General features: G+C 44.8%; 1 protein-coding gene and 1 non-coding gene across 7 annotated transcripts; both read right to left on the bottom strand.

Moving 5' to 3' along the window:
- Positions 1-690: 690 nt before the first annotated feature.
- On the bottom strand, positions 691-25,880 carry IFT25 (intraflagellar transport 25). 6 transcript variants are annotated; one of them, XM_055140890.1, is made up of 7 exons: positions 25,688-25,880; positions 24,520-24,798; positions 16,388-16,500; positions 8,632-8,738; positions 6,510-6,578; positions 4,185-4,228; positions 691-889 (listed from the first exon to the last, which is right to left on the bottom strand). In XM_055140890.1, the coding sequence occupies exons 3-7, from the start codon at positions 16,483-16,485 to the stop codon at positions 776-778; spliced, it is 432 nt and encodes a 143-aa protein (XP_054996865.1). In that variant the 5' UTR covers positions 16,486-16,500; positions 24,520-24,798; positions 25,688-25,880; the 3' UTR covers positions 691-775. The 6 variants fall into 6 exon arrangements, with proteins under 6 accessions (XP_054996865.1, XP_054996867.1, XP_054996866.1 ...); XM_055140892.1 differs by having other exon boundaries at positions 24,699-24,798; XM_055140891.1 differs by lacking the exon at positions 25,688-25,880 and adding an exon at positions 25,026-25,346.
- LOC129405229 (U6 spliceosomal RNA) lies at positions 16,951-17,057 on the bottom strand. Its single transcript, XR_008630412.1, has one exon. It is a non-coding gene; the product is annotated as a U6 spliceosomal RNA (small nuclear RNA).
- Positions 25,881-25,999: the final 119 nt, after the last annotated feature.

The raw sequence follows: 25,999 nt of genomic DNA, 5'->3' as shown, positions 1-25,999 counted from the left end.
ATCACACCCAGTGATGCACAGGGGTCACTCTTGGCTTTGCACTCAAGAATTAGCCCTGGCGGTGCTCAGGGGACCATATGGGATGCTGGGAAGGCAAACGCCCTACCCGCTGTGCTATCACCCCAGCCCCTATTCAATAAAGTATCATTTCTCTCCAATCTCTCCCATCTTGCTCTTCATCTTCACCACATATGTGTGTATGTATGTATATATGTTATATGTACATATATGTGTAAGTAAATCTATAATACATAGATATCAAATCACATATGTATATATATAATCAATTATAATTATCTCTGGGAAGTAATAATATAGGTTTCCAAACTCTCTTAAGGAGTTTGAAAATCAGGACAAATTGTATAAGAAAAAAAAAATTGGCCTTAGAGAACCTCACTCAGGGTCCACGACCTCAGTGAAACCTTCCCATAAGCAGGATCTCTTTTCTGAACTCAGACATTGATTACTATCTGTACTGTTCACTTAGCCCTATGCATCAATCAATGAATTTAAAAATTAATGTGCTGAGAACTCTGGGGCAGAGTGCACGCTCAGTCAGGGCTCCTGCTAGTCACACCCTTGATGTGGCTGGACGCTGAAGTCCTACTTCCACATGGACCCATCACTGCCACGCCAGGAGCAAACACCGTCGTGCAAAATGTTTTCAGAGAAAATAAATAAAAACAGAGCCAGACGAATATAAATGCCTTTAATCAATGACAACCTTGTGCGTCAATAAATATACTGTAAAAAAACCATGCAAGGACATTTTGTTCTAACTGATGTTTGAGATGGCTGTTCCTTCTGCAGAAACGCTGTGCACAGCTGCAAAGTGGTCAAAGCCAGAGATGATGATGAACCTCAAGTACGTGGCATGGCCATCACGGACCTATGGAGGGAATCAACAGAGATGCTGTCAGTGGCTCTAGATAACTGTTAGACAAGCAGCCGAACAAAGAGCTGGCGGCTAACGCGACTATCTGGATACGGACGGAAGGCAGCATGGAGAAGAGAGCTCGCATGTGACAGGCAGCATGTGGCTTTCAAGCACTGTCTGGTGAAAAATAGCAGGGGGGGTTTAAAATGGAGACTTTACATTTATTTATTTGTTTGGGGGCCACCTGATGATGCTCAGGGGTTACCTGGCTCTGCACTCAGGATCACTCCTGGTAGTGCCTGGGGAACCATATGGGATGCTGGGGATCAAACCCAGGTCAGCCGCCTGCAAGGTAAGTGCCCTCCCTACTGTACTACTGTGTTCTTGTTCTGGCCCCAACTTTACATATCTAATCAAGCTTTTAAAAGTATCTTTCTAAAATATTTTTTCACAATTTCCTTTGTTCAATGATGCCTCCAAATATATTTCCATGAAATATTACCAGACTTTTACATTTCATGATTTGTCTAGCAAGAGATCTGGCTATATATATCTCAAAAGCTATTAATATGTCTATGCCTGTAGGTCCAGTAATTCCATTCCTTGAAATTTAATCTTATCAAAGGTAAAAATTTTGACAATGTAAGATGTCACTTGTAGAATAACTTACAATGACAGAGGGCAGACATAAGAGGTTAGTTAGCATTTGATCATTTGCTTGTATTTAATTATGTGGAATTATTTTAAATGTAATCATGGAGCTCATGATACAATATTAAGTCTAAAAAGATAAACAATGTTTTTACATTCTCACTATGAATTACAGATGTTGCACATGGTTGACTACTCTAAGGAAATAAGTATAGTCAGAGATGTAGAGAGCAATAAAACTGTGGGCGATTCATCCTTCCTCCCCCTCCCCCTTCCTGTTTCCCACAATGTTGGATAGTGCTGTGACTCTGCAAGTTCTGAAACTAAACACTGAGCGGAGGCTCGAGAATCAATCCATTAGTGAAAAAGGAAAAAAGCACACAAAGACAAATCAGCCTAGCCGCCATGCTCACGGCCGCTCTCCACACACTCAGGCTGGGCCTCACCCATGTGTGAATCTGCAGAAAACCCAGGTATGCGGGACCGGTGACTGAAAACTCCAGGTTCAACAGAACCGGGAATGGGTGACCCCCGCCCATATCCCCCCACGTTTCCAGCAACTTGGCAGTCCTGCCCACAAGTCACTTCTGACTGGCACTAGGTAATCTCATCAACGCCTGGATCCAGAGACTCACTGTCCTCTCTCGGGAGAGAGCATAAAACAACTCGTCATAGCCAGGCCGCTGGACCCAGCACCAGGCTGTGTCATTCGGGACACCCCAGAGGGGGGCGAGTGAGGCCCTCCCTTCCCCATGGGACCCAGCTCCGGCAGCTGAAAACCTCCAGAACTCAACCGCTGCCATGCTCTCGGCCATTTTCCACATGCTAGGACGAGCCTCACCCATGAGTAAATCTATTCCTGGACCGAGCAGTCACATTTGCAGCCATGCGACATCTCATACCTCACACGACTCATACTCCAAGAGTAGCGCATCACATTTGATGGTTTTAAAGTAGAAGGCAACCAATCTTAGAGTGAAATATATTTTTACAGATACATATACAGATGGCTGGAGCGATAGCACAGCAGTAGGGTGTTCGCCTTTCATGCAGCCAACCCATGTTCGATTTCTCCACTCCTCTTGGAGAGCCCGGCAAGCTACCGAGATATCACACCCGCACGGCAGAGCCTGGCAAGCTACCCATGGCATATTCGATATGCCAAAAACAGTAACAATAAATCTCACAATGAGAGATTTTACTGGTGCCTGCTCGAGCAAACTGATGAGCAACGGGATGACAGTGACAGTGACATATACAGATACTTTTTATATATGTAAGCACACAAGGCTCAACCCTTAACAACAGATCAGTAACCTCTAGAAGGGCTTACTGGCCCCTGGTGAAATACAGCAATCTTCACATACTTTCCTCTAGGGAATGTTTTTGGAGCATTTTCAGAGGCTTATTCATAACAAACAGTACAAAATAAATTATTTCGGTTCTGCTTTGGGGCAGGGATTGGGTTTTGGGATGGAAACATCCAAAATATGGTGATGGGGAGGTGTAATGGTAGTGGGATTGATGTTTGAATATCAAATGTAATAAAAATAAAATAAAAATAGAGAAAAAAAAAAAGAACAAGTCAGTCCAATTAATCATTTTTCTGACCCAGTGAGTCTTGGGTCAGTGGGTACATTTGGGTGGCAGAGAAAGGACTGGGAATTCACAGAATTCATAAACTTTCTACAAAATCTTTCAAACAATGATTTCATAGGGACCGGCACCTACAGAGCTGTGACAAAGGGAACAACAGACACGGCACCACTTTAGCCTTCATTTAAAGAAAAACTGACTAAGCTGATACTTCCACCCCTAATTCAACACATTCAATTGTTTCCTGTGCATTTGCCTAAACCCAGGACCCCAGTCCTGATGCCCTATCAGGAAAAGATGAGGCAGCCACTTGAACTGACATTCATTCCACTTTGCCAGGGAAAAACCCAATGAAACGGTGGGGGAGAAGCTGATTCTCTTTCCGCCTCATCTCTGGTGCATTTGTTAATAATCCTGTGCTCCAGTTAACCCACTGAAATCTCCCTTGTCCTTTCACGCTTAAATCAACATCCAATTCTGGCAGCTCAAACCCCCTCCCCTTTTCGGGCTCCTATTCTAAAAGATCTAAAGAATCAAATAAAATGAAATAAAACAAAGCTAAAAAAAACCGCCAGAATTAGTTTACAGAATAAAAGATAAGTAAATTCTACTTTATCTTTATCCTCGTTCTATGATAGGTAAGTCTATATGTTAACTAATATTAGTAAGATAAACTCTAGCAGGGCTGGAGCGATAGCACAGTGGGCAGGGCATTTGCCTTGCACGTGGCCGACCCGGGTTCGATTCCCAGCATCCCATATGGTCCCCTGAGCACCACCAGGAGTGATTCCTGAGTGCAGAGCCAGGGGTAACCCCTGTGCATCCGGTGACCCAAAAAGGAAAAAAAATATATTTATTTTTAAAATTTTTAAACTTTTATAAAGTTGTTCACAATAATTTATTACATTTAATATTCAAACACCAATCCCACCACCATTACACCTTCCTACCACCATATTTCAACTGTTTTCATCCAGAACTCCAAACCCTGCCCCCAAAGCAGAGCTGAAGTAACTTATTTTGTAAGCAATGTCAATTTCTACAAAGTATATTTACTTACCAAAATTTCTTCAGTTTGTAACTGTCCCTCCGTGTGTACTAGATCTAAAACACAAATATGAACAGAAATGAGTTAAGGCTCAAAATTCACGAGGATAACTACAAAAATGGATGTGCGCAAAAACACGGTGTCTGGGGGCTGGAGCAATAGTGATAGTAGGGCGTTTGCCTTGCACGGGGCTGACCCGGGTTCGAATCCCAGCATCTTGTATGGTCCCCTGAACACCGCCAGGAGTAATTCCTGAGTGCATGAGCCAGGAGTAATCTCTGTGCAGCTCCGGGTGAGACCCAAAAAGGAAACAAACAAACAAACAAAATACAGTATCTGATCAACTACAGCTAAAACCAGATCTGAAGGAGTGGTTGGTGTTGGGGGAGTTAAAACTCAATATAAAATCAACGTAAAATCCAATGATACTTGCTATAACATACATGAAAGGCCAACTATATGCTGTAAAACATCTCATGAGAGTGAATATAAACAAGTATGAATTCTAGAATTGGGAGACAAAGTAAAGAGCGAGCGGAGTGCAATCTCCCTGTGGGCAAGCTGCGTGCTGACGGGCCGACAGGAACTCCCCCACACCCAGGCGCAACAGCTAGGGCTCTGTTTCACCGTGATGCTCAATATTCTGACCACGCCCTTTCCTGTATCCAACACTAGAACTTTAGGACAGATTAGTTTAATTGGTCCTGAGTGCTTCTGGAAATAGGATATATATCATCAATACAGTAACATATAACTTAAGCATTAATAGTATAATGACAATCGATTTATTCCTGGATTTCCTATATTTCCTATTGATTACAAATTAGAATTAGGGTTGGGATACAGTTCAGCAGGAGGGCATTTATTTGCCTTATATACTTGGACTCAGTCCCTGATACTGTAAAATACAACAAAAAAAATAGAAACAGAAAAACCAAACAACAAGTAAACTAAAGGTCTGATTATATTCAGGATTTAAGGCCTGGTGATTTTTGCCCATCTTTTGCTGAATTATAAGGAAATCTTTTGAAAGATGTATGTGCCAAACTCGTTGACTGGTGGACTGAATGGGATAACCGAGAAATGTGCCTTTGTCAGTATCAGAAATTTCTTCTTCTCCGAGGTCAGTTTCCCCAGAGAGGACTCCTCCCGTCTCCAGGCTGTCACGGTACTCTTGGTTACTGTCAGAAACAGCTGCATTCATACAGGGGGCTGGAGTTTCTGCCTTCAATATCACAGTTCCACTTAAATCTTTTGTTTTTAACTCCATGTCTCGCTCTGAGACCTTAAACCTTATAAACAGTGTTCTGAATCACCTTTTAATGGTGGCTGGTGAGAGACTACAGCGACCACCTGGCTTTACAGGGCAGCAGACAGTATTCAGGTCCAATCACCCTATTTATTAGGTATAGAACTAATTACCCTTGTTTTCTGGCTCAAGTCTTATTCATACTTTCTTGTTTGTTTTGGGGACATATTTGGCGATGCTCAGGGATTACTCCTTGTTCTGTGCTCAGGGATCATTCCTGGTGTGGCCCAAAGAACTACATGGCATGCCAGGGATCAATCTCAGGTCACACATGTGCAAGAGCCCTACCCGTTTTATTCTCTCTCCAATCCCTGTCTTACTCAGACTTTCAAGGTAACTTTGGATTTTAAGTTTGAGACCATTTTAGGGTTATGCTGGATTAACCAGTTTCTTTCTCCTTGATAAGCACCTATGTTACAAGCCGCTCCATTCAGTTATGGAAGTTACTCTCCCATCTGCATCCCTCTCCCTCTTCCATGATAAATATGCTTACCCACATCTGCTTGGGCTCCTTGTTTCTTGTTTGTATGTTGGTGTGTGTGTGTGTGTGTGTATGTGTGTGTGTCTCTGTGTGTGTGTGTGTTTGTGGTGCAGGGAAAGTCTCACACATGCAAGGCAGGGAAGGAGATAAACACACTCGGGTGCTTAAGCAGAGGCCATCAATTCTGTTGATATTTAAATAGTAACGTTAATCAGGAAGGAAGGAAAGAAGGTGAAAAACTACTAGTTTCTCTACATATGCCAGGTACTATGTTCACAGAACCCTTACATGTTAGGCATCAGCTCCATTTTTCATATAAGGATTCTGAAACTCAGGGAAATCAAGTAACATGTCAACAATTACATAACTAATAACTAGAGAGAAGCAGTTTTGCACTCAGACCTGTATTTTTCTAGGATCCAACTGTGTTACAAGAATTGTTTGGGTGACCGTTTTTCATAAAAATACAGCTGGGCCCTAAGTCTTGAGTGAAGGGACAGTTCTGCACCCCCGTCCTCAGAGCACCAGTGGGGAAACGAGCACGTACCTCTCTGAACCCACGGCTCGAATCCAACCGGCTCGTTAGCTGTGCTTTTTTCAATCTTCAAGGTCCGTACTGACATCGGAAATAAAATTAATTAAAATATTAGTTATCTACCTGGCGCTATGTTGTAGAATACAGAATCCCAACATTCTCTTTTCCCTTTTGGACTGTCAGGCATTGACAGTTTACCACTCTGCCAATACATGAGGATGGGGAAAACAGAATTTTGAAGATCACTCATTTGGATTTTTTGTAACTCCTATGGGGTTTTCCGTACCTCCTATGGCAAAACACTGTCTTGTGAAACTGTAGACTTTTGGATGTATGCAAGTGTACAGCCCAGAACAAGTTGAATCAAGCACCATCCAGGTTTATTTTCTTCTTACTGGTAATAATATTATTAGTGTTTTTGCTCATGAATATTTAATAGGGAACCCTACTAGGAGACTGGAATATTCCTTCCACGTCTAACTTATGTCTTTAGAGAAAGGCGTTATGATTCTTTGGGAGATGGGTGGGCCATACACACTCGGCTGCGCTCAGGGATCACACCTGGCAGTGCCCATCCCCCAGGGATCAGAGTGAGGGCAGCTGCGTGCAAGGCAAGCTGCTGTCCTGCTGCCCTGGCAGAGAAAGGTGTTATTAACTCACTTCACTGCTGCAGAGATGAACTCAGAGCAGCCAGGGCGCTCAGAAACCTTAGTGTCAGTGTAGAGGCTCTTAGGTCAGCAGGGAGTGCACTCAGGTGCACGAGGCCAGCGCCCTCGTGGGTGGCGGGAGAGAGACTGACGGGGAATGCAGCCCTCTCCCTCCTGAACTGACCTGCCATCCCTCTAACCCAGCACCCACTACCTTCTCCGTTCAGAGTCCTGTGGGGGCCTCCCTGGGCTGCATCAGGCGGACTCACATGCCCACTGGCTACTGGTGGGACACGGCCCAAGGGAGGCGCTGGAAAGTGAGATGAGGCTGCTGGTTCCTCCCTCCCTTCGGACTTCAGTGCCATGTCTCTGACCGTCCTTCCCACTGTCCTCTCCTGCCAGCCAGACCCTCGCCCACAGTGGACTCCAGCTCTGGCCTCAGTAGACTCCAGCATGGTTCTTCCCGCCCCTTGCCCCACGGGCCGGATATGGCCGAGGAATTCTGGGGTCTCGCCATTCGTGGTTCATTCCCTTACTCCAGAACACAATTTTGGGGAATTAGTCCGATCAATCTCTTCCCTTGAATCAGAGAGGAAGTATTCTGTAGGATTCCTGCCACAATTTCCCCCAACACAAGACAGGATAAGAAGGATGTTCCAACAGGTGATTACCCTCCAAGATCCCCGAGGAAATGCCTTCATAAAAATAAAATCAAATCGGGGCCGGAGCAATAGCACAGCGGGTAGGGCGTCTGCCTTGCACGCGGCCGACCCGGGTTCAATCCCCGGCATCCCATATGGTCCCCCAAGCACTGCCAGGAGTGGTTCCCGAGAGCAAAGCCAGGAGTAACCCCTGAGCATCGCTGGGTGTGACCCAAAAAGCAAAAAAAAAAAAAAAAAAAAAAAAAGCAAATCAAATCAAAATTAAGGGACCAAGGAGAGTCCAACTGGCTGATTCATGCTTCACATGCAGGAGGCCTGGGTCAGTTCCCGCACCGAGTGGCCCCCTGAGCACCACCAGAATGATTCCCTCCCCCAGCACAGAGGGGGAAGTCAGTTCCTAAACACTGCTGGGAGGGGTCAAATTTAAAAAAAGAATAAGAAAAGAAAAAGCCAAACTATTAAGTAAAAACAATCAGGATTATCAGATATTCAGAAAGCATTGAACAAAGAACCTCAGGCAAATAAATCTGGAGTAAAGAGGTCAGGAATCTAGCGTCCTGGCAGCCTGGCTACTCGGTGTCTTTTGCCAAAGACTTTCACATAGTAAATTGCGTGGAAATTATTATGGTTTTGGATGGGCTCCAAATGTGCAGTTTCAGAGAGGCTAATTGTTCTCAAGGCAGTTAACCAGTGCGCCCCACCCACACCCCAGCAATAAACTGGATTCCATGATGCTAAGAAAAAGTTTGTGTTTTGCCAAGTTTACAGACATGCCCTCTGCCTATGGAAAAACGAAGGATGAAAAGTAATGGATGACTTGCTTACCAAAGGAAGTCTGGATGACAAGCTTTTCGATCCTTACATGTTTGTGAAAACAAATAATGAACTCTTGGGGGAACATTCCCGTCGTGGTCCAAAATGTTCGAGGGTTCCTAGTATTCATTTTAAAGGAAAAGAGAACAGAGTAACCAAATAAAAATGCTTAATCACAACATTCTAACAAATAAAATAAAATAAACCATGAGCTCTTGCAACTCCTCCCTAACTGTTCATTCTGCCTCTAATTTCTTCCCAACTTAACTCACTCTTCCTTACCATTCTCCAGATGAATATGTTTAAACATAAAATTCACGTCACACTTACCCAAAACCCTTCGGTGGCTACTATTGCCTATAAATTTAAACCCCTTTAGAATGGCATTTTATGACCTGTATAATCTGGTTCCAAATCATCTTCAATTAAAACTGCAACTACGGGGACTGGAGCGATAGCACATCGGGTAGGGCATTTGCACGCAGCCGACCCGGGTTCTATTCCCAGCATCCCATATGGTCCCCTGAGCACCGCCAGGGGTGATTCCTGAGTGCAGAGCAAGGAGTGACCCCTGTGCATCGCCAGGTGTGACCCAAAAAGGAAAAAAAAAAAGTAAAAAAAAAAACCCGCAACTACGACCAGAGTAAGGTTGTAGGAAGTACAGCACTTGCTATTCATTTGACGGCCGCAACCATGGTACAAAACCCTGGGTACCACATATGATCCCTGAGCACTGCCATGGGGCATTCCAGAGAACAGAGCTGGCGTATCTAAGTACCAAATGTGGTCCCAAAACTAAAAAAAAAAAAAAAAAAAGACAAAAATATTCATTTTCATGAATATAAAATATACATATCATGCTGACGCATGTGCCTGTGCCTTGGATCATGAGAGGCTCTTGAACAAAAAAGTCCTTCTTCCTCTGCCTATTTTCTTTACTTTTTGGTCCCATCTCTCAAGTTTAACAAGTCAGAAACACATCCTCCTTTGCATTCACCACATTACTCAGCATCCATGCTGCATTAGAACTCACCTCTTGTGTTTTTAAAACTATTAGTACTATTATGACTATTTCGGCTTGGAGGCCATGCCCCACAGTGCTGAGGAGCAGTTTCTGGCTCAGTGCTCCAGGGTCACTCCTGGAGGTGCTCCAGGAACCGTGTGGCACCAGGGATCCAACCCAGGGCTCCTACATGCAAAGCATATACCCCAGCCCGCTGTGCTATTTTCCCAGCCCTATTACTATTTAAAAAAAATTTTTTTGCTCTTGAACTCTACCCAGTACACCTGGGGGACGATGCAGTGCCAGGACCAAACCCAGGGCTTCTGCATGCACAGTATGTGCTGCAGTGCACCGGACCATCTCCCTGTCCCACCTCTTGTGTTTTTAAGGCTCCTGTTAAATACTAAACTCTTCAACTCTAGTCACTGTTTCTCATCTTTATATATCTGACAACTATTGTGATGGCTGACTCAGAGTGGGTGCGTAACACCTGCCTGGTGAAAGGAAATTAAAACATGTGATCAGGGGGCTGGAGAGATAGCACAGCGGGTAGGGCGTTTGCCTTGCACGCGGCCGACCCGGGTTCAAATCCCAGCATCCCATATGGTCCCCTGAGCACAGCCAGGGGTAATTCCTGAGTGCAGAGCCAGGAGTAACCCCTGTGCATCGCCAGGTGTGACCCAAAAAGCAAAAAACAAAACAAAAAAACAACAACATGCGATCAGTTCCATACATAGTGGAGATACTAATGAACAGAGGAATAATAACTCCCTCCCTCCCTCCCTCCCTCCCTCCCTCCCTCCCTCCCTCCCTCCCTCCCTCCCTCCCTCCCTCCCTTCCTTCCTCCTCCCTCCCTCCCTCCCTCCCTCCCTCCCTTCCTTCCTTCCTTGTGACCACGTAAGATGCTGGGGATCAAACATGGTTGGATGCATGCAAGGCAAGCGCCCTACCTGCTGTATTATCTCTCTGGCCCCCACTTTTTTTTTTTAACAGGGGCCACTTACGAAGATGCTCGGCCTGCCAGTGCTTGTCCATCACACTGGCAGTGCTGGGCAGGGGAGGGGACATGGTGCTGGCAGCTGAAAACTCTGGGCCCTCCACACAGGCATCAGTCTGCCGCTGGGGCTGTCTCCCGCACCCACGGTCATTTCTCTTTCAACTATCTGATCCAGGGAGTTTGATAAATGTACATGTGACCAGTCCCCCAGTCAAGATCTAGAACAGGGCCAGGAGACAGCCCGTGAGTGCTTGATCCCAATCCCCAGCACTGCACGGTTCCCTGAGCTCTTCCGGGAGTGACCCCCAAGAAATGAGCCTGGAATCAGCGTGGAGTAGGCCCTGAGCACTGCTGGATGGTTCAAAACCAAACAAACAAAAAACAAAAGACATTTTTATTATTTCAGAAACTTCTGTTCTTTTTTCTATCCAGATAGTTATCCACCTCTGTTGAGCACACATTATTCTGATTTCGACCACACATAATGTCATAGTCTGCTTATGTATTCTTTTGTTGGATGACTGTATTGGATATTTGGATTGCTCTAGTTTTTCACTGTTATGGATGAAGCTGCACCAAACATTTCTGTACCAGTGTTTATGCAGACATGTTTTCATTTCTCTTGGGTAATTACTAGGAATTAAACTGCGAGGTCATAGCACAGAGCCATGTGTAACGTTATAAGAAATTGTCTTATAAAGACAATTTACAGTCTTACTAGAAAGACTTTTTACAGTCTTACTAGAAAGACAGGTCTATTTGCTCTACATCCTTGTCAATATTTGCTGTCATTAATCTTTTCCATTTTAGTAAGTCTAGTAAAGGTGTTGTAGATCATTTTTCCAATAAAAAAATGATTCTAAGGGGCCTAGGCATGGCTCAGTGGCTAAAACTGCCAGCAGGCTGGGGCCGGAGTGACAGCCCTGCAGATGGCCGACCTGGGTTTGATCTCCAGCATCCCATACGGTCTCCTGAGCACCGTCAGGAGTAAACTCCTAAGTGTAGAGCCAGAAGTAACCCCTGAGCATTGCTGGGTGTGACCCCAGAATAAAACCAAACTGCCTGCTTGCAAGTCTGAGGCCAGGAGCCTGGTCCTGGTGATGGACTGAGGCCTGGCCACTCCACTGTCTGGGACCCTCGTTCCACAACCATGTCTGTGGGCAGCCAGAAGTTCGAGCACTGCGGCTGGGAATTCGCCCTGCGCAAGTGCGCGTGTGAGCACCACAGCAATCCTGGCAAGCATGATGAGAATATGAGTGAGTGTCACCACAACACAAGTGTGCAGCCTCTGGACACACCGTAACCAAGTGTGTGAAGATCACAACCAATCATGCGAGATGCCTGTTTCTCCAGATAACAGAAACAAAGGAAGGGGAAGGCGAGGGTGGAAGAAATGATGTTAAACAATTTTTTCCTGTGCTTACTGGCCCGTCATATATTTTCTTTGTCCTTTTTTATTATTTTTTTCTTTCTTTTCTTTTTTTTTGTAGTGCCATGGATGGAACCCAGGGACCCACACACGCAAGGCGCATGCTCTAATGCTTGGCTATATCCTCAGTCCTTTCTCATTTATCTTCTTTGTCAAATATCTGTTGTTTGTTTCTTTGCTTGTTTGGGGGCCACATCCAGTGATATTCTGTATCGGGGGTTGAACTGTAGCTAACTATGTGCAAGACAAGTGCCTTAACACCTGGGGTTGATAATCCATCTTGAATTAACTTTTGTTATTGTATGAGGTAGGGGTCAAGTTTTATTACTACTATTGTTTACGTAACATGTTTACAGTAGTATATCTTTTTTTTTTTTTTGCTTTTTGGGCCATACCTGGCAATGCACAGGGGTTACTCCTGGCTCTACACTCAGAAATTACCCCTGGCGGTGTTCAGGGGACCATATGGGATGCTGGGAATCGAACCCGGGTCGGCTGCGTGCAAGGCAAACGCCCTACCCGCTGTGCTATTGCTCCAGCCGCAGTAGTATATCTTTTTTGTGTGTGTGCCAGGGATTGAACTCAGTGTTTCACATGTAAGGCAAAACAACCTCTGTGCTACATCTTCAGCCTGCTTTATATTATACACACACATACATATGGATATATACATATATAATTTGGGGGGGGCTGGGTCACACCCAGTGATGCTCAGGGGTTACTCTTGAGCTCTATACACTCAGAACTTACTCCTGGCATTGTTTGGGGGACCATATGGGATGTCGGGGATCAAACCTAGGTTGGCTGTGTGCAAGGCAAGCACCCTACCCATTGTACTATGGTTCTGGCCCATATATATAAATTTTTTAATCACAAAATGGATTTATTTGGGATTAGAAAGGGAATTAAAATTCTAGCCATGAATTAAAATTCTAGAATTCGGAGAAACACAGGAGGGTGAAAGGGGAAACTGGGAGGGCAGCTCAAATGAGCATGCACTGGAGGGGGCAGCCTCCCAGCGCAGCCTGCTTAATTTTCATGCATATGTTTGCTCAGTTTTTCTAGCACTGTATGTTAGAAAGTTTTTTTCTGATTGAATTATCTTGGTGTCTTTTAATGCTTACATTATGGCTTAATTATTTCTTCCCTGCGTATCTATTTCGTTTGTTTGTTTATTTGTTTTTGTGTTTTGCTTTCTGGGTCACAGCTGGCGATACACAGGGGTTACTCCTGACTCTGCACTCAGGAATTACTCCTGGCGGTATTCAGGGGACCATATGGGATGCTGGGGATTGAACCCGGGTCAGCCGAGTGCAAGGCAAACGCCCTACCCACTGTGCTATTGCTCCAGCCTGCGTATCTGACTATTGATTGACCTGTTTCTAAATTCTTAGCCTTTTGTGCATAATTGGGCTGGAACGATAGCACAGTGGTTGGGCGTTTGCCTTTCACGTGGCTGACCCGTGTTCGATTCCTCCGCCCTTCTCAGAGAGCCTGGCAAGCTACCCATGTGTACTGGATATGCCAAAAACAGTAACAATAAGTCTCTCAATGAGAGACGTTACTGGTGCCCGCTCGAACAAATCGATGGGCAACGGGATGACAGTGACAGTAGCAGTGACAATTTGTGGATAATTAATTTACCTTATATATGTGGCTTTCTATTCTGTTTCATTAGTCTATATAGATCTGTCTGTTTGTCCTGTTGTTCATCGATTTGCTTGAGTAGGCACCAGTAACGTCTCCATTGTGAGACTTGTTACTGTTTTTGGCATATCGAATTCCCCACAGGTAGCTTGCCAGGCTCTACCGTGCAAACGGGATACTCTCGGTAGCTTGCCGGCTCTCCGAGAAGGATGGAGGAATCGAACCCAGGTCGGCCGCATGCAAGACAAACACCCTACCCACTGTGCTATCTTCAAAAAACACACTATTGGAGGCTGGGGGGTGAGGGGTAGGTTAAGGCCCAAGCTTTCCCACCAAATAAAAATAATAAAAACAATAATAAAAATGCACTGTTGGGATAATGAGAGTAAAGTGGATAAGGGCTTTGCACACACCAACCTGTGTTTGATCCCTGGTAACACATATAGCCCCTCAAGCCCCACTAGGTGTGATCCCTAAGCACAGAACCAGAAGTAAGTCCTGCTGAGTGTGACCCAGAAAAAAAGAAAAGGAAGAAAGAAAGGAACAGTAGCAGGGATGGAAAGATAACATAGCAGGCAGAGGACAGTACTTGCATTTGCCTGCAGTTGACCTGGGTTCATTCCCTGGTATCCCATAAGGTCCTCTAAGCACAGCCAGATGTGATCCCTGAGTGCAGAGCCAGGAGTAACCCCTGAGCATCACTGAGTGTGGTCCCTCAAAAAATTTTAAAAGAATTTAAAAATAAAGGAAAAACAAAGCTAATTCACAGATTTTGTGAAAATTAGTGTTAGCAGAGGGAGAGGAGAAGGGGAAGGGGAGGAATGAAGGATGGGGAGTCTTTCTAAGACAGCAATGGCACTGGAGAGTTGGTGGACGGTGTAGTGACAACTACACATCTCTAGAGGCTTAAGGAAGGACCCTTGAATGTCCATATTAACACTAACCAATGATAAGGCAGTGGTCAGACAGAAGAATAAAGATAAGCAAGCCTCTGATTTCAAGGAATTCATTTGAGAAAGGAGAAAACATTAAAATAAATAATAATAATTGGGGCTGGAGCGATAGCACAGCGGGTAGGGCGTTTGCCTTACATGCAGCCAACCCAGGTTCGATTCCCAGCATCCCGTATGGTCCTCTGAGCACCACCAGGAATAATTCCTGAGTGCAAAGCCAGGAGTAACCCCTGTGCATCGCCAGGCATGACCCAAAAAGCAAAAATAAAATAAAATAAAATAAATAATAATGCAATTGAGGAAAAGAATGAAAGGCGATAGAGGTACACACCCAATACTATGGGAGCCCAAAAGAAAAGTAAAGTAGTCCTACTTAAAGGAATGGGACAGAGGTCAAAGAAAAGGAAATCACTAGGCTTAAAGACAGAGGGCAAGTTAATTTATCCAGATACATGAACTTCAGGACACAACCACAAGATTTTTTTTTTTTTTTAACAACCTTCTCTGTCTTCAACTCACAATGTAAGTACTAAGGGCAGAGAGACAACTCACCTTTCAATCCCTGGTTTTGCATGGCCCCCCAACACAGAGCTAGGAGTAGTGCCCGAGTGTGACCCCCTAAAACAAACAATGGGTATCTGACCTTTGTAGATTTCTCTATCACAAGTCTAAAATGAAAGTTTCTTTTATAAACTTATTTAGAACTTTTTTAGAGAGTGGAGAGGAAAGTTTTAGTAACGCCTGGCAATATTCCTGGCTGCTCGTGGCTGACTGCTCTGGGGTTGAGGGCTGCTCCCCCGGTACTCAGGGGATAGCAGGCCTTAGGGAGCTGAATCTGGGCTGCCTGCATGCTCAGCATGCATCACCTTTTGAACTATCTCCAGGGCCCCGCAGATGAAAGGCTTACATACAATGTATATTGAGGTTGTCCTATCTCTAAAATTATATGCTTCTGAGTCAAATTCTAGTTACTGTATTTGACTAAGGAGTTACAACATAGCCAGAACTATTACAAAAAGAGTTCTCCAATTAATTACTTTTTCTTGGAATCTAAGGATCCGAGAACACTTATATTTTTTAGTAAAGGCTTTAGCACTCTGACAAGCAGAAACTGGAATGATTATCAAGAAGCTGGGAACCAACCAAGGCAGGTGAACCAATGCACCAAGTGAAACATTCAGCTCAGCAACCATTTTGCACAGACAAGTAATTAAGCAGTAGATACAATATTTTGCTATTTACAAAGAAAAGTTTCAAAGAAAAACATTATTACTTAAATGTACACTTCCATAAAATGAGGCAGTTTTGCCTTGGTAAACCATTTATTAACAAACAACTATTTGTATAAAAATCAATTTAGCTATAAAGAGAAGGATTTAAAAAAAAAACCTTAGGGGCTGGAGCGATAGCACAGCGGGTAGGGCGTTTGCCTTGCACGCGGCCGACCCGAGTTCGAATCCCAGCATCCCATATGGTCCCCTGAGCACCGCCAGGGGTAATTCCTGAGTGCAGAGCCAGGAGTGACCCCTGTGCATCGCCGGGTGTGACCCAAAAAGAAAAAAAAAATAAAATAAAATAAAAATAAAAAAAAAACCTTAAATGTACACTGAATTAGTTTCCGGCATATATACTGTTAGATGACTTAACTCATCAAACACTTATTAAATATTTAATAGCACTAGTTATAGAACGCATAGTTCCTGTACTCAAGGAGTTTAAGAAGTATTAGTGATTCTTACCCATCGATAATATTTTCAGGTGGGTATTTTTCATCACTTGACGTAGCTAAAATCACTTCAGCCCCTTCAGAGTGTAAACAAAGGTCTGTTTTTTTCATCTTTAAGTGTTAAACCTGAAAATGAAACAAAACAAATGACACAACAAAAGCTACTTGTGAATTTTCTGAACTTTATCCAAGAGAAGGGAGAGGAGGTCTGTTGCCTAGAGCACGGTCTAGCAACTAAGATATTCAACAAATGGGAGGGACTCTAACACATTTGTTTATTTAAGAAAACTTCTGGCCTCTCCCAGGGAACATCCATAAAACAAGTTTTCAGCTACTCTGATAGTTATTTCTCTGCTTCAGAAATTAAAAGCCATCTCTAATTATGTGGAAAGTTCACAAGATAAAATTAAATCATTATTAAATTTTAAAAAATTATTTACAGCTACATTTCTAATATAAAAAAACCTGGAACCATAAGAACAGATGCTTTGAGAGTGTTAGGCACATACTTAACAGCTGTAAAACTGTAGAAAACAGTTTTACAACTTTTATTTTTTGGGAAGGAAAATTTTATTTAAAAATATGGAATGCTTCAAGAATTTGCATGTCATCCTTGAGCAGGGGCCATGCTAATCTTCTCTGTATCATTCCAATTTTGGTATATGTGCTGCCGAAGCGAGCACAGTTTTACATCTTAAAAGACATCATTATTTTTTAAAGAGAGATGTAAGGGTCAAAATAATCTTTTGCTTATTTACTATGATATTTTGAGGGTTTGGGGCCACACCAAGAAGTACTCAGGGATCAATTCTGGTGATGCTCAGGGGACCAGATCAGTGCTACGGTTGAACCAGTGTTAGCTACATTCAAGGTCTTACCTCCTGTCCTGTGTTTCTGCACCCTACCTTACTCATTTGAATTGCTTTTATTTCTCTACTCTTCTAATGATATTAAATCTATTTCCAATGTTTTGTTCTTATAAACAAATGTGCAATGCACAGTTTTGTGGAAATATCTATAGCACATATACTGGGAGTCTTTTCTTTGTAAAAGTAAACTTGTACAGGCCAGAGTAATGGTACACCAGGTAGGGGGTTTGCCGTGCATGTGGCAGACTCGGGCTCAGTCCCTTGCACAACATCTGATCTCCTGAGCAGCCAGGAGAATCCCTGAGCACAGAGCCAGGAGTTTGCCCTGAGCACTGTTGGGTGTGACCCCAAACTAAAAAATATAAAAGTAAAATTGTAGAAATTTAGACCATCTTTCAAAAAAATAATGGATGAATTTTCTCTCTATTGTAATGATAAACAGTGTATGCCAGTGTCTATTTTCTCATATGTCCACATGCTTAGTATTGCAAGATATTTTGGCTTTAGGCAATCCCATTGGTGTGGAATGCTACCTCAGTAAGGTTTCAATTTACATTTCCTTACCAGTGATGTGGAATAATATCCAGCCTCTTCTATTTGTTCTACCCTTTGCTCATCTTTATACTGCAAGAACTCTATCTTTTTATACTTTTTGATCCATAAGAGTGTACTTATTTTTACTTTTTGGCTTTCAGGCCACACCCAGTGGTGTTCAGGGGATCATATGTGGTGCCAGAGATCAAACTGGGGTTGGCCACATGCAAAGCAAGAGCCTTAACTTCTGTACTATCTCTCTGGCCCATGGGAATTAAAAAAATTAAATACTCCGGATACAAGTGCTTTCTACTATGTATTGCAAATATCTCCGCCTACTCTGTGGCTTAATTTTTAATTTCCTTTATGGGCTGGTGAGTTGATTTGTGCAAGAGTTTCTCCCCCACCGTTATTGAATTCACACACAGGGAAGAACACAAATTCTAAGTAGAAAACTCAATAAATTTCCACAAAGGCTAAACACTAGGTAACCACCACTGAGTTAACTGTTATCCAGCTGGAAAAAATTAAGAATTACCAGTGATGCCTGACAGCTCAACATGCCCAGCGCATGCTTCCCATGAAGAAGGCCCTGGTTCAGTCTGTGGCAGAGCATGGTCCCCGGGCACCCCGAGCACGGTGAGGAATGGCCCTGAACACAGAGCAGGGAGTGGTCCCCAAACACCACCGGATATGGCCCCCAGACAAAATTACCAGTCCTTGAGAAGCCTCTTTACGGCCCTTCACAATTATTGCGTGCTTTGCCACACTGCAAGAATGGTCCTCACGCCCGAGACTGGAACCTTTGGATTTTATAAACAGCCAAACATCTTACACTTTTACCTTCTTCCACTCACCGCGATGTGATTAAGATTGACTTACGCTGTGTGGACCAGAGTTAAGGGGAACTTAACTTACAGCACACTCCAGCCCAGCCCCCACCCGGCTCAACTACTAACAAGATCAAAGAAATCAACTGTTGAGAGGCGCTTTGCAGGAAACTCGGTGTGAACGGAACAGCAAACATTTCTTCCGGCTGGTGAACTCAGATCCAAAAGTCCTGATGAAAACAGGGTCGTGATCTCACACTTGGATCTATGAAATCAGAGGTAAACTGAAACTAAAACTAACACTCAAACTCCCTGTTCCTGGCTCAAAAATAGAATGCTTGCCTTCCGGCAGTGAAGCCTTGGGCTCCATCCTAGCAGCACACGGAAGACTGAAAAATAGAAACTAAGGGGCTGGAGCTTAGTTTAGAGCAGGTAGGTGCTTGCCTCGAGTGCAGCCCACCCAGCTTCCATTCCCAGCACCCCACGTGGCCCTCTGAGGTCTGCCAAGAGAGAACTGACATATTTCTGAGCTTTCAAATCCAGGGTCAGTTTGTATCCTTGGATTCCAGGGCTAGTATGGATTTATGATGTTTAAATTGTTTCATGCTTTTCTCTACACATACCTTGACTTTTGTTAGATACTCTTTGGTTTGATTTACTTTTATATGACTTATGGTTTCCATTGCTATCATAAATGAGAGCTCTTAAAAATAGCATTATTGGGGGCTGAAGCGATAGCACAGCGGGTAGCACGCGGCCGACCCGGGTTCGATTCCCAGCATCCCATAGGGTCCCCTGATTACCACCAGGAGTAATTCCTGAGTGCAGAGTCAGGAGTAATTCCTGTGCATCGCTGGATGTGACCCAAAAAAGCAAAAAAAAAAAAAAAAAAAAAAAAAAAGAATTCTGAATTTTCTGGAGTGTGTGGCCGTGACATCTTCAATATCTACAAGACTGTCACCACTGTAGTAGATGGACGGGATGTGAGAGAAACCAACCATTCTCAACTAGCAAAAACATTGACACAGGTTAAACTTCAGCAACAGCTTCCTAAACCCTCGGACAATAACTTAACATCCCCGTGGTGTGACACGACAATTTTCACAAATTTTCCTCTATGGAGAAACATTTTTTGATCATTCTGTTAGCCATTTAAAGATAACAAGCAATATAAAATAAATTATTGTCGGCCTGCTATGGGGGTAGGTTTGCGGGGTGGATGGGGAAACGCAGACAACGGTGGAGGGAAGGTGACAGTGGTGGTGGGATTGGTGTTAGAATATAGAATGCCTGTAACAAACCACGATGAACAACTTTGTAAACCAGCGTTTAAATAAATAAAGTGTGTGTGTTTGGGGGAGGGGGGGCGGGTGGAAATAACATTATTGGCCAGACATGTGGCTTAGGGGTAAAATACTTAAAATGTTATTTTAAAAAAATCTTTTTCTTTGCCATACAAACAATATTTCTAACATTTCACCACTAAATGTACTGTTACTAAAGGGTCTGATGACACTGCTCATCAGGTTGCAGAAGTCTTTTCCTCAAGCTTTTATTTTTTCTAAAGGGAATGATCATGAATGAGCACTGAATTTGATCAAATGCTCTAATATATATATATATATATATTTTTGCTTTTTGGGTCACACCCGGCAATGCTCAAGGGTTACTCCTGGCGGTGCTCAGGTGACCATACGGGATGCTGGGAATCGAACCTGGGTCGGCCGCGTGCAAGGCAAACGCCCTACCCGCTGTGCTATCGCTCCAGCCCCAATGCTCTAATATTTACCATAAGAATGAAGTTTTCCAGAGTGCTAATATGGCAAATTAAATTATTTAAAAACGTTGTATCACCCAAAAGGAGAGAGACAGAGAGAGTAAAAGGGAATGTGCCTGCCACAGAGGCGGGGGTGCGGGTGGGGTGGGGGTGGGGGGATACTGGGAACACTGGTGGTGGAGAATGGGCACTGGTGGAGGGATGGGTACTCGATCACAGTATGACTGGAATGTAATAATGAAAGTTTGTAAATCTGTAACTGTATCTCACGGTGATTTATAAAAAGATAAATAAATAAAAATAAAATAAAAAATAAAAACACCAGCAGCTTCTTGCAGAAATGCCTCCAGACTGTGAACTAAGCCACGGCCCCATGCCGCCCAAGGAGGGGAAAGGTTTTTTTCTCTCGGCTATTTCTTTGTCGGGGGAGCGGTGTGGCGACCGCCATCTTATAAGGCCCACTAAACAGAGGTATGAGTTTGCAATGATGCAATTTTTGGCAGAAATTTCCCTGGACTTAGTTACTAAAATACCAGAAATCCAAAACGTCGTATCTCTTCTTTCTCAGCAAGGGAAACAAACTATCAAATGCTGTCTTTTCAGCAGGTTCGATTTTGGGGGGGAAATTCCAAACAATAATAGTGAGTTTTATGTTGAACTATTGAATATAATCAAAGTAAAGAGAAAGTAAAGTGAAAATCATCAGCTACACAGGCGGGAGGTGGGGGTGGGATGGGAGGTATACTGAGGTTCTTGGTGGTGAAACATGGGCACTGGTGAAGGAATGGGTGTTTGAGCATTGTGTGACTGAGACTTAAGCCTGAAATCTTTGTAACTTTTCACATGGTGACTCAATAAAAAATTTAAAAAATAAAATAAAAATGTTATATTACCTCCAGTTACCACCATAAACTCTGGCTGATGTGTGTTACATTTTAAATTTTAGTCTTCGTGATGGACAATGCTGCTAATGGTAGGTTTGATGCATATGTTCCCATGCCACTCCCTCCACCAGAGTACCCACTTCCCTCCAGCAGCCTTATGGCCACTGCCCCAACCTACATTCGCGAGCGCACGTACACACACACACACACACAAACACACACACACACACACACAGAGTCACTGTGCTAAGCTCAATTTAACAGACAAGTTCTTATATTTCATATCCCACATGGAAAAGATCATTCTATGTTTCTCATTCTGACTCCTCATTCCCCCTACAGATTTTACACACATGTAAAATATGTGTGTATATACATATATGTAATATACATACATACATACATACATACATATTGATATCTATGTATTTGGTATGGGGGCCACATCCCAGCTGTGCTCAGGTCTTACTCCTGGCTCTATGCTTACGGATCACTCCTGGTGTGTTTGGGGGATTGTATGGAGTGAGTGGGATCAAACCTGGGGTGGCCACATGCAAGGAAAATACCCTACTTGCTGTACTATCACTCTAGTACCAATATTTTTAATTAAACATTTTTTTGAGATTCTGTGATTTTAGTGCTATTAATAATGATTTCTCATCCATCCATGGTGGGAATCAGCTCGTTAAAATAATTTCCTTTTGTTAGTCCATATTGTTTTGGAATTGTATAATTAATTGTACTCCAGTCAATTACAATTTGGAGTTTTCTCTTGTTTTTCTAGTTGGAACAATTTGTGTAAGGTATGGGTTATGTGACTGGCCCAATAAGTCTAGATTTCATTTTTAATTTTTTTTTACTATTTCAAGATCATTGTTCTCTTCATGTGTTTTACAAATTCTGAATTTTGTATTTATTGGTACACAGTTCATTTTATGTTGTGATATTTGAAAGCTATGTTTGACCTCAGAAAGGCCAACAATGGTACTGGAGAGATAGTACAATGCGTAGGTGCTTGCCTTGCGGGCAGTCCATCCAGTTTTTATCCCTGGCACTATTAAGGCCTTCTGAGCCTTCCAAGGAGTGCTCCCTGAACACAGTGCCAGGAGTAACCCTATCATCGCCAGGTATAGCCCCAAAACCAAAACCAAAGGAAGGGCCAATAACAGCAAGACTTAAAACAACAAAACAACAGGGGCCAGATAGTATAGGAGTTGGGTTAAGGCAACTGTCTTGCAAGTGACAACCTAGTTTGATCAAGGGAACCACATATGACTCCTGAAGCACTGCTAGGAGTGATCCCTAAGCACAGAACCAAGAATGGCCCAAAACTCTACCTTTCTTCCAAAAACATCACAAGGATTGATCTACACCAGAAATTGGTAAATCCCTCCCTACTTGCCAAACTCAGCTTGCCAACTGTTTTTGTATCTTCCATGAGCAATGCATGCGTTATACATTTGAAAGCATTTTTAAATCAAAAATTTTTGTGGCAAAATGTGTAAGACACACACTTCAGTATCCATGAAGCTTTATTTGAAATAGCCACATACGGTCATGGTTACATTATCTATGGTTACTTTTGTGATAGACTGCCACAGTTAAACAGCTATGACTATAGGATTCATAAAGCACAAAATATTTATTATCTGTCCCTTTACGGAAACTTGTCAACCCTTAATCTGGGTGTGTAAAATCTATGTCTGGTTGATTACAAAGTCACTATAAGGCAAGAATATACTGTTCTGCCCCAAATGTAATGGAATGTGACTTTACATTAATTCTGATAAGATGAAACTACATTCCATCAAATATAATGGTCAGGAACCAAGCCAGTAATAGAAGATAATTATAACCTAAGACAAGATGATAACTAAGATTTGATTTCTGCCTTCAAGCACAGAGTCAAAGAAGATGGACAAGGTGCAACTAATAATTTAATATTCAGAACAAGGTGTTCAGTCCTAGATAGCATATATTAAGTAGGACAATATCAGGTCTGATACTGTTCAAAGGAGAGCAAAAAGTTCATAATCATCTATATTAACTATATGACATGGAAGCTGAAGTTATAAGAGCTATTTCAAGAGAAATGTAACTTCTTTTTTAATAGGGGCCACAGCTGGCATTACTGGGGGTGGGGCCACTTAGAGCTAAGTGTGGCTCTGGTTACAACCAGTTATGCCTGATGGTGCTGGGTGCAGGTCATTCCTACCAGGGGTCAAATTCAGGACCTTGCACGTGTTAGGCATGTGCTCTTACACTTACCTTCTCAACTCCATGGCAAGAACTTCTAAAAACCACAAGGATAGGGGGTAGAGAGGTAGGACAGGGGTTAAGGTGCATGGCAGACAATCTTGTTGGATCTCTGGCACTACCATATTTTGAGCATCATCACTAGGTGTAACCAAGAAGGCCCTAAACACTGCCAGGATGGCCTGGGTAACCCCAGGAAATACAGGTTGAGTAGCATCCTATGTCCCTCACACTGACCCATCCAAGGCTTTCAGGAGGGACCCTGGGCTTCTTGACATCCTGAATGCACTTGAGGTGGGGGACGTCTTCCCTCCCAATCCCCCAAATCACGTGTTCACAAATGCAAAAAAGGACTCGATTTTTTCTTTCACAACTCCAAGAGGCTGGACTACACTAAACATGTAATAATTTTAAGCAGGAAGGTTTCCCAGATCAACTGTGATCTGCGCCCAAAGGCACAAGTGTAGTGGACAAAACTTAGGTTTGGGGGCAAAGCGATAGTTCAGCAGGTAAGGCATTTGCCTTGCATGCAGCCGACTCTGGTTAGATTCTCAGCATCCCATATGGTACCCTGAGCACCGCCAGGAGTGATTCCTGAGCACAGAGTCAGGAATAATCCCTGAGCACCGCCAGGTGTAACCCAAAAAAGAGATAAAAAAAAAAAACAGGTTTGGGGGTGAAAATTCAGGGGTTATAGACTAAGGAGAGAAAGGGCTTTAAGATTTTTTAAGTGCTCTATTTCAGACACATGTATCCCGGTATGGGTAGTAGGGGTACAAAGATGTTAGGGGTACGTAGATGTCTATTTACCAGGAAGAAAGCAAATATGAACGTGAATACCAAACTCAGTTCATACTTTCTGTCTCCACCAATATCCTCCCTACTTCTTGTATTGGGAGCAATGATCCAATTATGGGGAAATGACATGTGTCTAAAGTTCTTTCCCTGTGCTAATAAGAGATAAACCAATCTCAAAGAGAGACAAGTGAGCTTACAGGTTGTGTCCACTACTCAATCAAAGCAGGTCTGAAGGATTGAGGTGTAGTCAAATTCTTCACCCGAGGATGCCGTAAAAACACATACTCCCCTGGGGATTCCGTTAATCAAAAGTGGTGCGTTCTGGGGTGTCAGTCTGGGGAATTCTTTTATTGCAGGGGCAGTGCCCACGTCTTACTCCTGGCTCTGTGATCAGGGATGACTCCTGGCGGGGCTCGGGGTGCCAAGGACTGAACCTGGGTGGGCCGCGTGCAAATTCCTTTGCTCTGACTCCAGTACTGAAATTTAAAAAAAAAAAAATCCATGAGGGTCAATTTCCCTGATGCCTCATCCCGTTTTCAAATCCCAGCAGGGCCAGGGTTATCCAGCCTTTCTCTCCAGCCCACGTGACCTTTCGAGTCTCACCACCCGGCCACTGGCTCGCCCCTGGGTTCCGGTACTCTCGGAAGGGGCCAGTCTGGAGCTAAGGCTCCAGAGAGAGGCCCCAAGCCGGACACACCCTCACCTGCTCCGAGACGCTCAGCTCCGGCCGAAGCCAACCCGGGCCCCAGAGTCCCCGGCACGCCCCTTCCCGCACCAGGAAGTGCACTTCCTTAAAGGCGCCGCCGCCCGGGGCCCGCGACGCGGCGTCTGGGCAGCTGAGTCCTGGGCTGCAAGTTTCCCTCCCCTCTTGGGGGTAGAGGAGGGGAGTCCAAACGTCTCCGCGCTCAAAAAGAGTCTGGGGGCTGGCCACGGTGTCCCCAGGGCTAAGGGGCCGGGACGGGAGCCGCCCGACCGCGCCAGCTCGAGCTCGCTCCTCCGCCCCGCCCCGGCCCGCTCCACGGCTCCCGGCCCTTCTCCCACCGCCACGGCCGCCCCGCCCTCAGAGCCGCCCCGCCTCGCCCCGCCCCGCGGCCCCGGGCGCGCGCTCGGGGCTCCCCCGCCCTCAGGGCCGCCCCGCCCCGCCCCGCCCCGCCCCGCCCCGCGGCTCCGGGCGCGCGCTCGGGGCTCCCCCCACCCGGCTCCTCCCGCCCTCGGGAGCCGGCGCAACGCCGCGGGTCCCCGTCCTCAGACCCGCCCCGCGCACGGAGTTCGGGGCGCGCGCCCAGGACGACTCCCAACCCTAAGCTCCGCCCGCCCCGCAGGCCCCACTCCCTCCCGTGGTTGTCCTCCGCTTCCCGCGCGGACCTCCGCAAGGCAGTCCTCCGGGCCTGTCTCCAGGCGAGCGCCAGAGAACGCGGCGTCCCCTCCCCGGCGCCCGCCCGACTCAGGGGAGCCGCTCTCCCCGGGGCGAGCACGCACGCGCAGACACACCACCGCGTCTCTCCCGGCGCATCCGCGCCCCGGGCCCTCAGGTCGCTAGCCCAGGATCCGGCCCCGCCCCGCCTGGCCCCGCCCCCGCCGGCCCCGCCCCAGACCTGGCCACGCCTCCACAAGGCCCCGCCCCGTAATGCCCCGCCCCCAGGTCCGGCCCCGCGCACGCGCGCGGCCCCAGCCCCG

The sequence above is a fragment of the Sorex araneus genome, chromosome 5 (genome assembly GCF_027595985.1).
Source record: "Sorex araneus isolate mSorAra2 chromosome 5, mSorAra2.pri, whole genome shotgun sequence".
Taxonomy (NCBI): domain Eukaryota; kingdom Metazoa; phylum Chordata; class Mammalia; order Eulipotyphla; family Soricidae; genus Sorex; species Sorex araneus.
Note: the sequence above shows the minus strand (reverse complement) of the source record. Positions and strands in the feature narration are given on the sequence as shown.

Excerpts from the sequence above, each read along its gene's own strand:
- IFT25 (XM_055140890.1), bottom strand. The coding sequence starts at position 16,485 with ATGAAAAAAACAGACCTTTGTTTACACTCTGAAGGGGCTGAAGTGATT. Across the intron at positions 6,579-8,631 it reads TGTCATCCAGACTTCCTTTG|TACGGACCTTGAAGATTGAA; the intron begins GTAAGCAAGTCA and ends TTCCGATGTCAG. Across the intron at positions 4,229-6,509 it reads CGAGCCGTGGGTTCAGAGAG|ATCTAGTACACACGGAGGGA; the intron begins GTACGTGCTCGT and ends TTTGTGTTTTAG.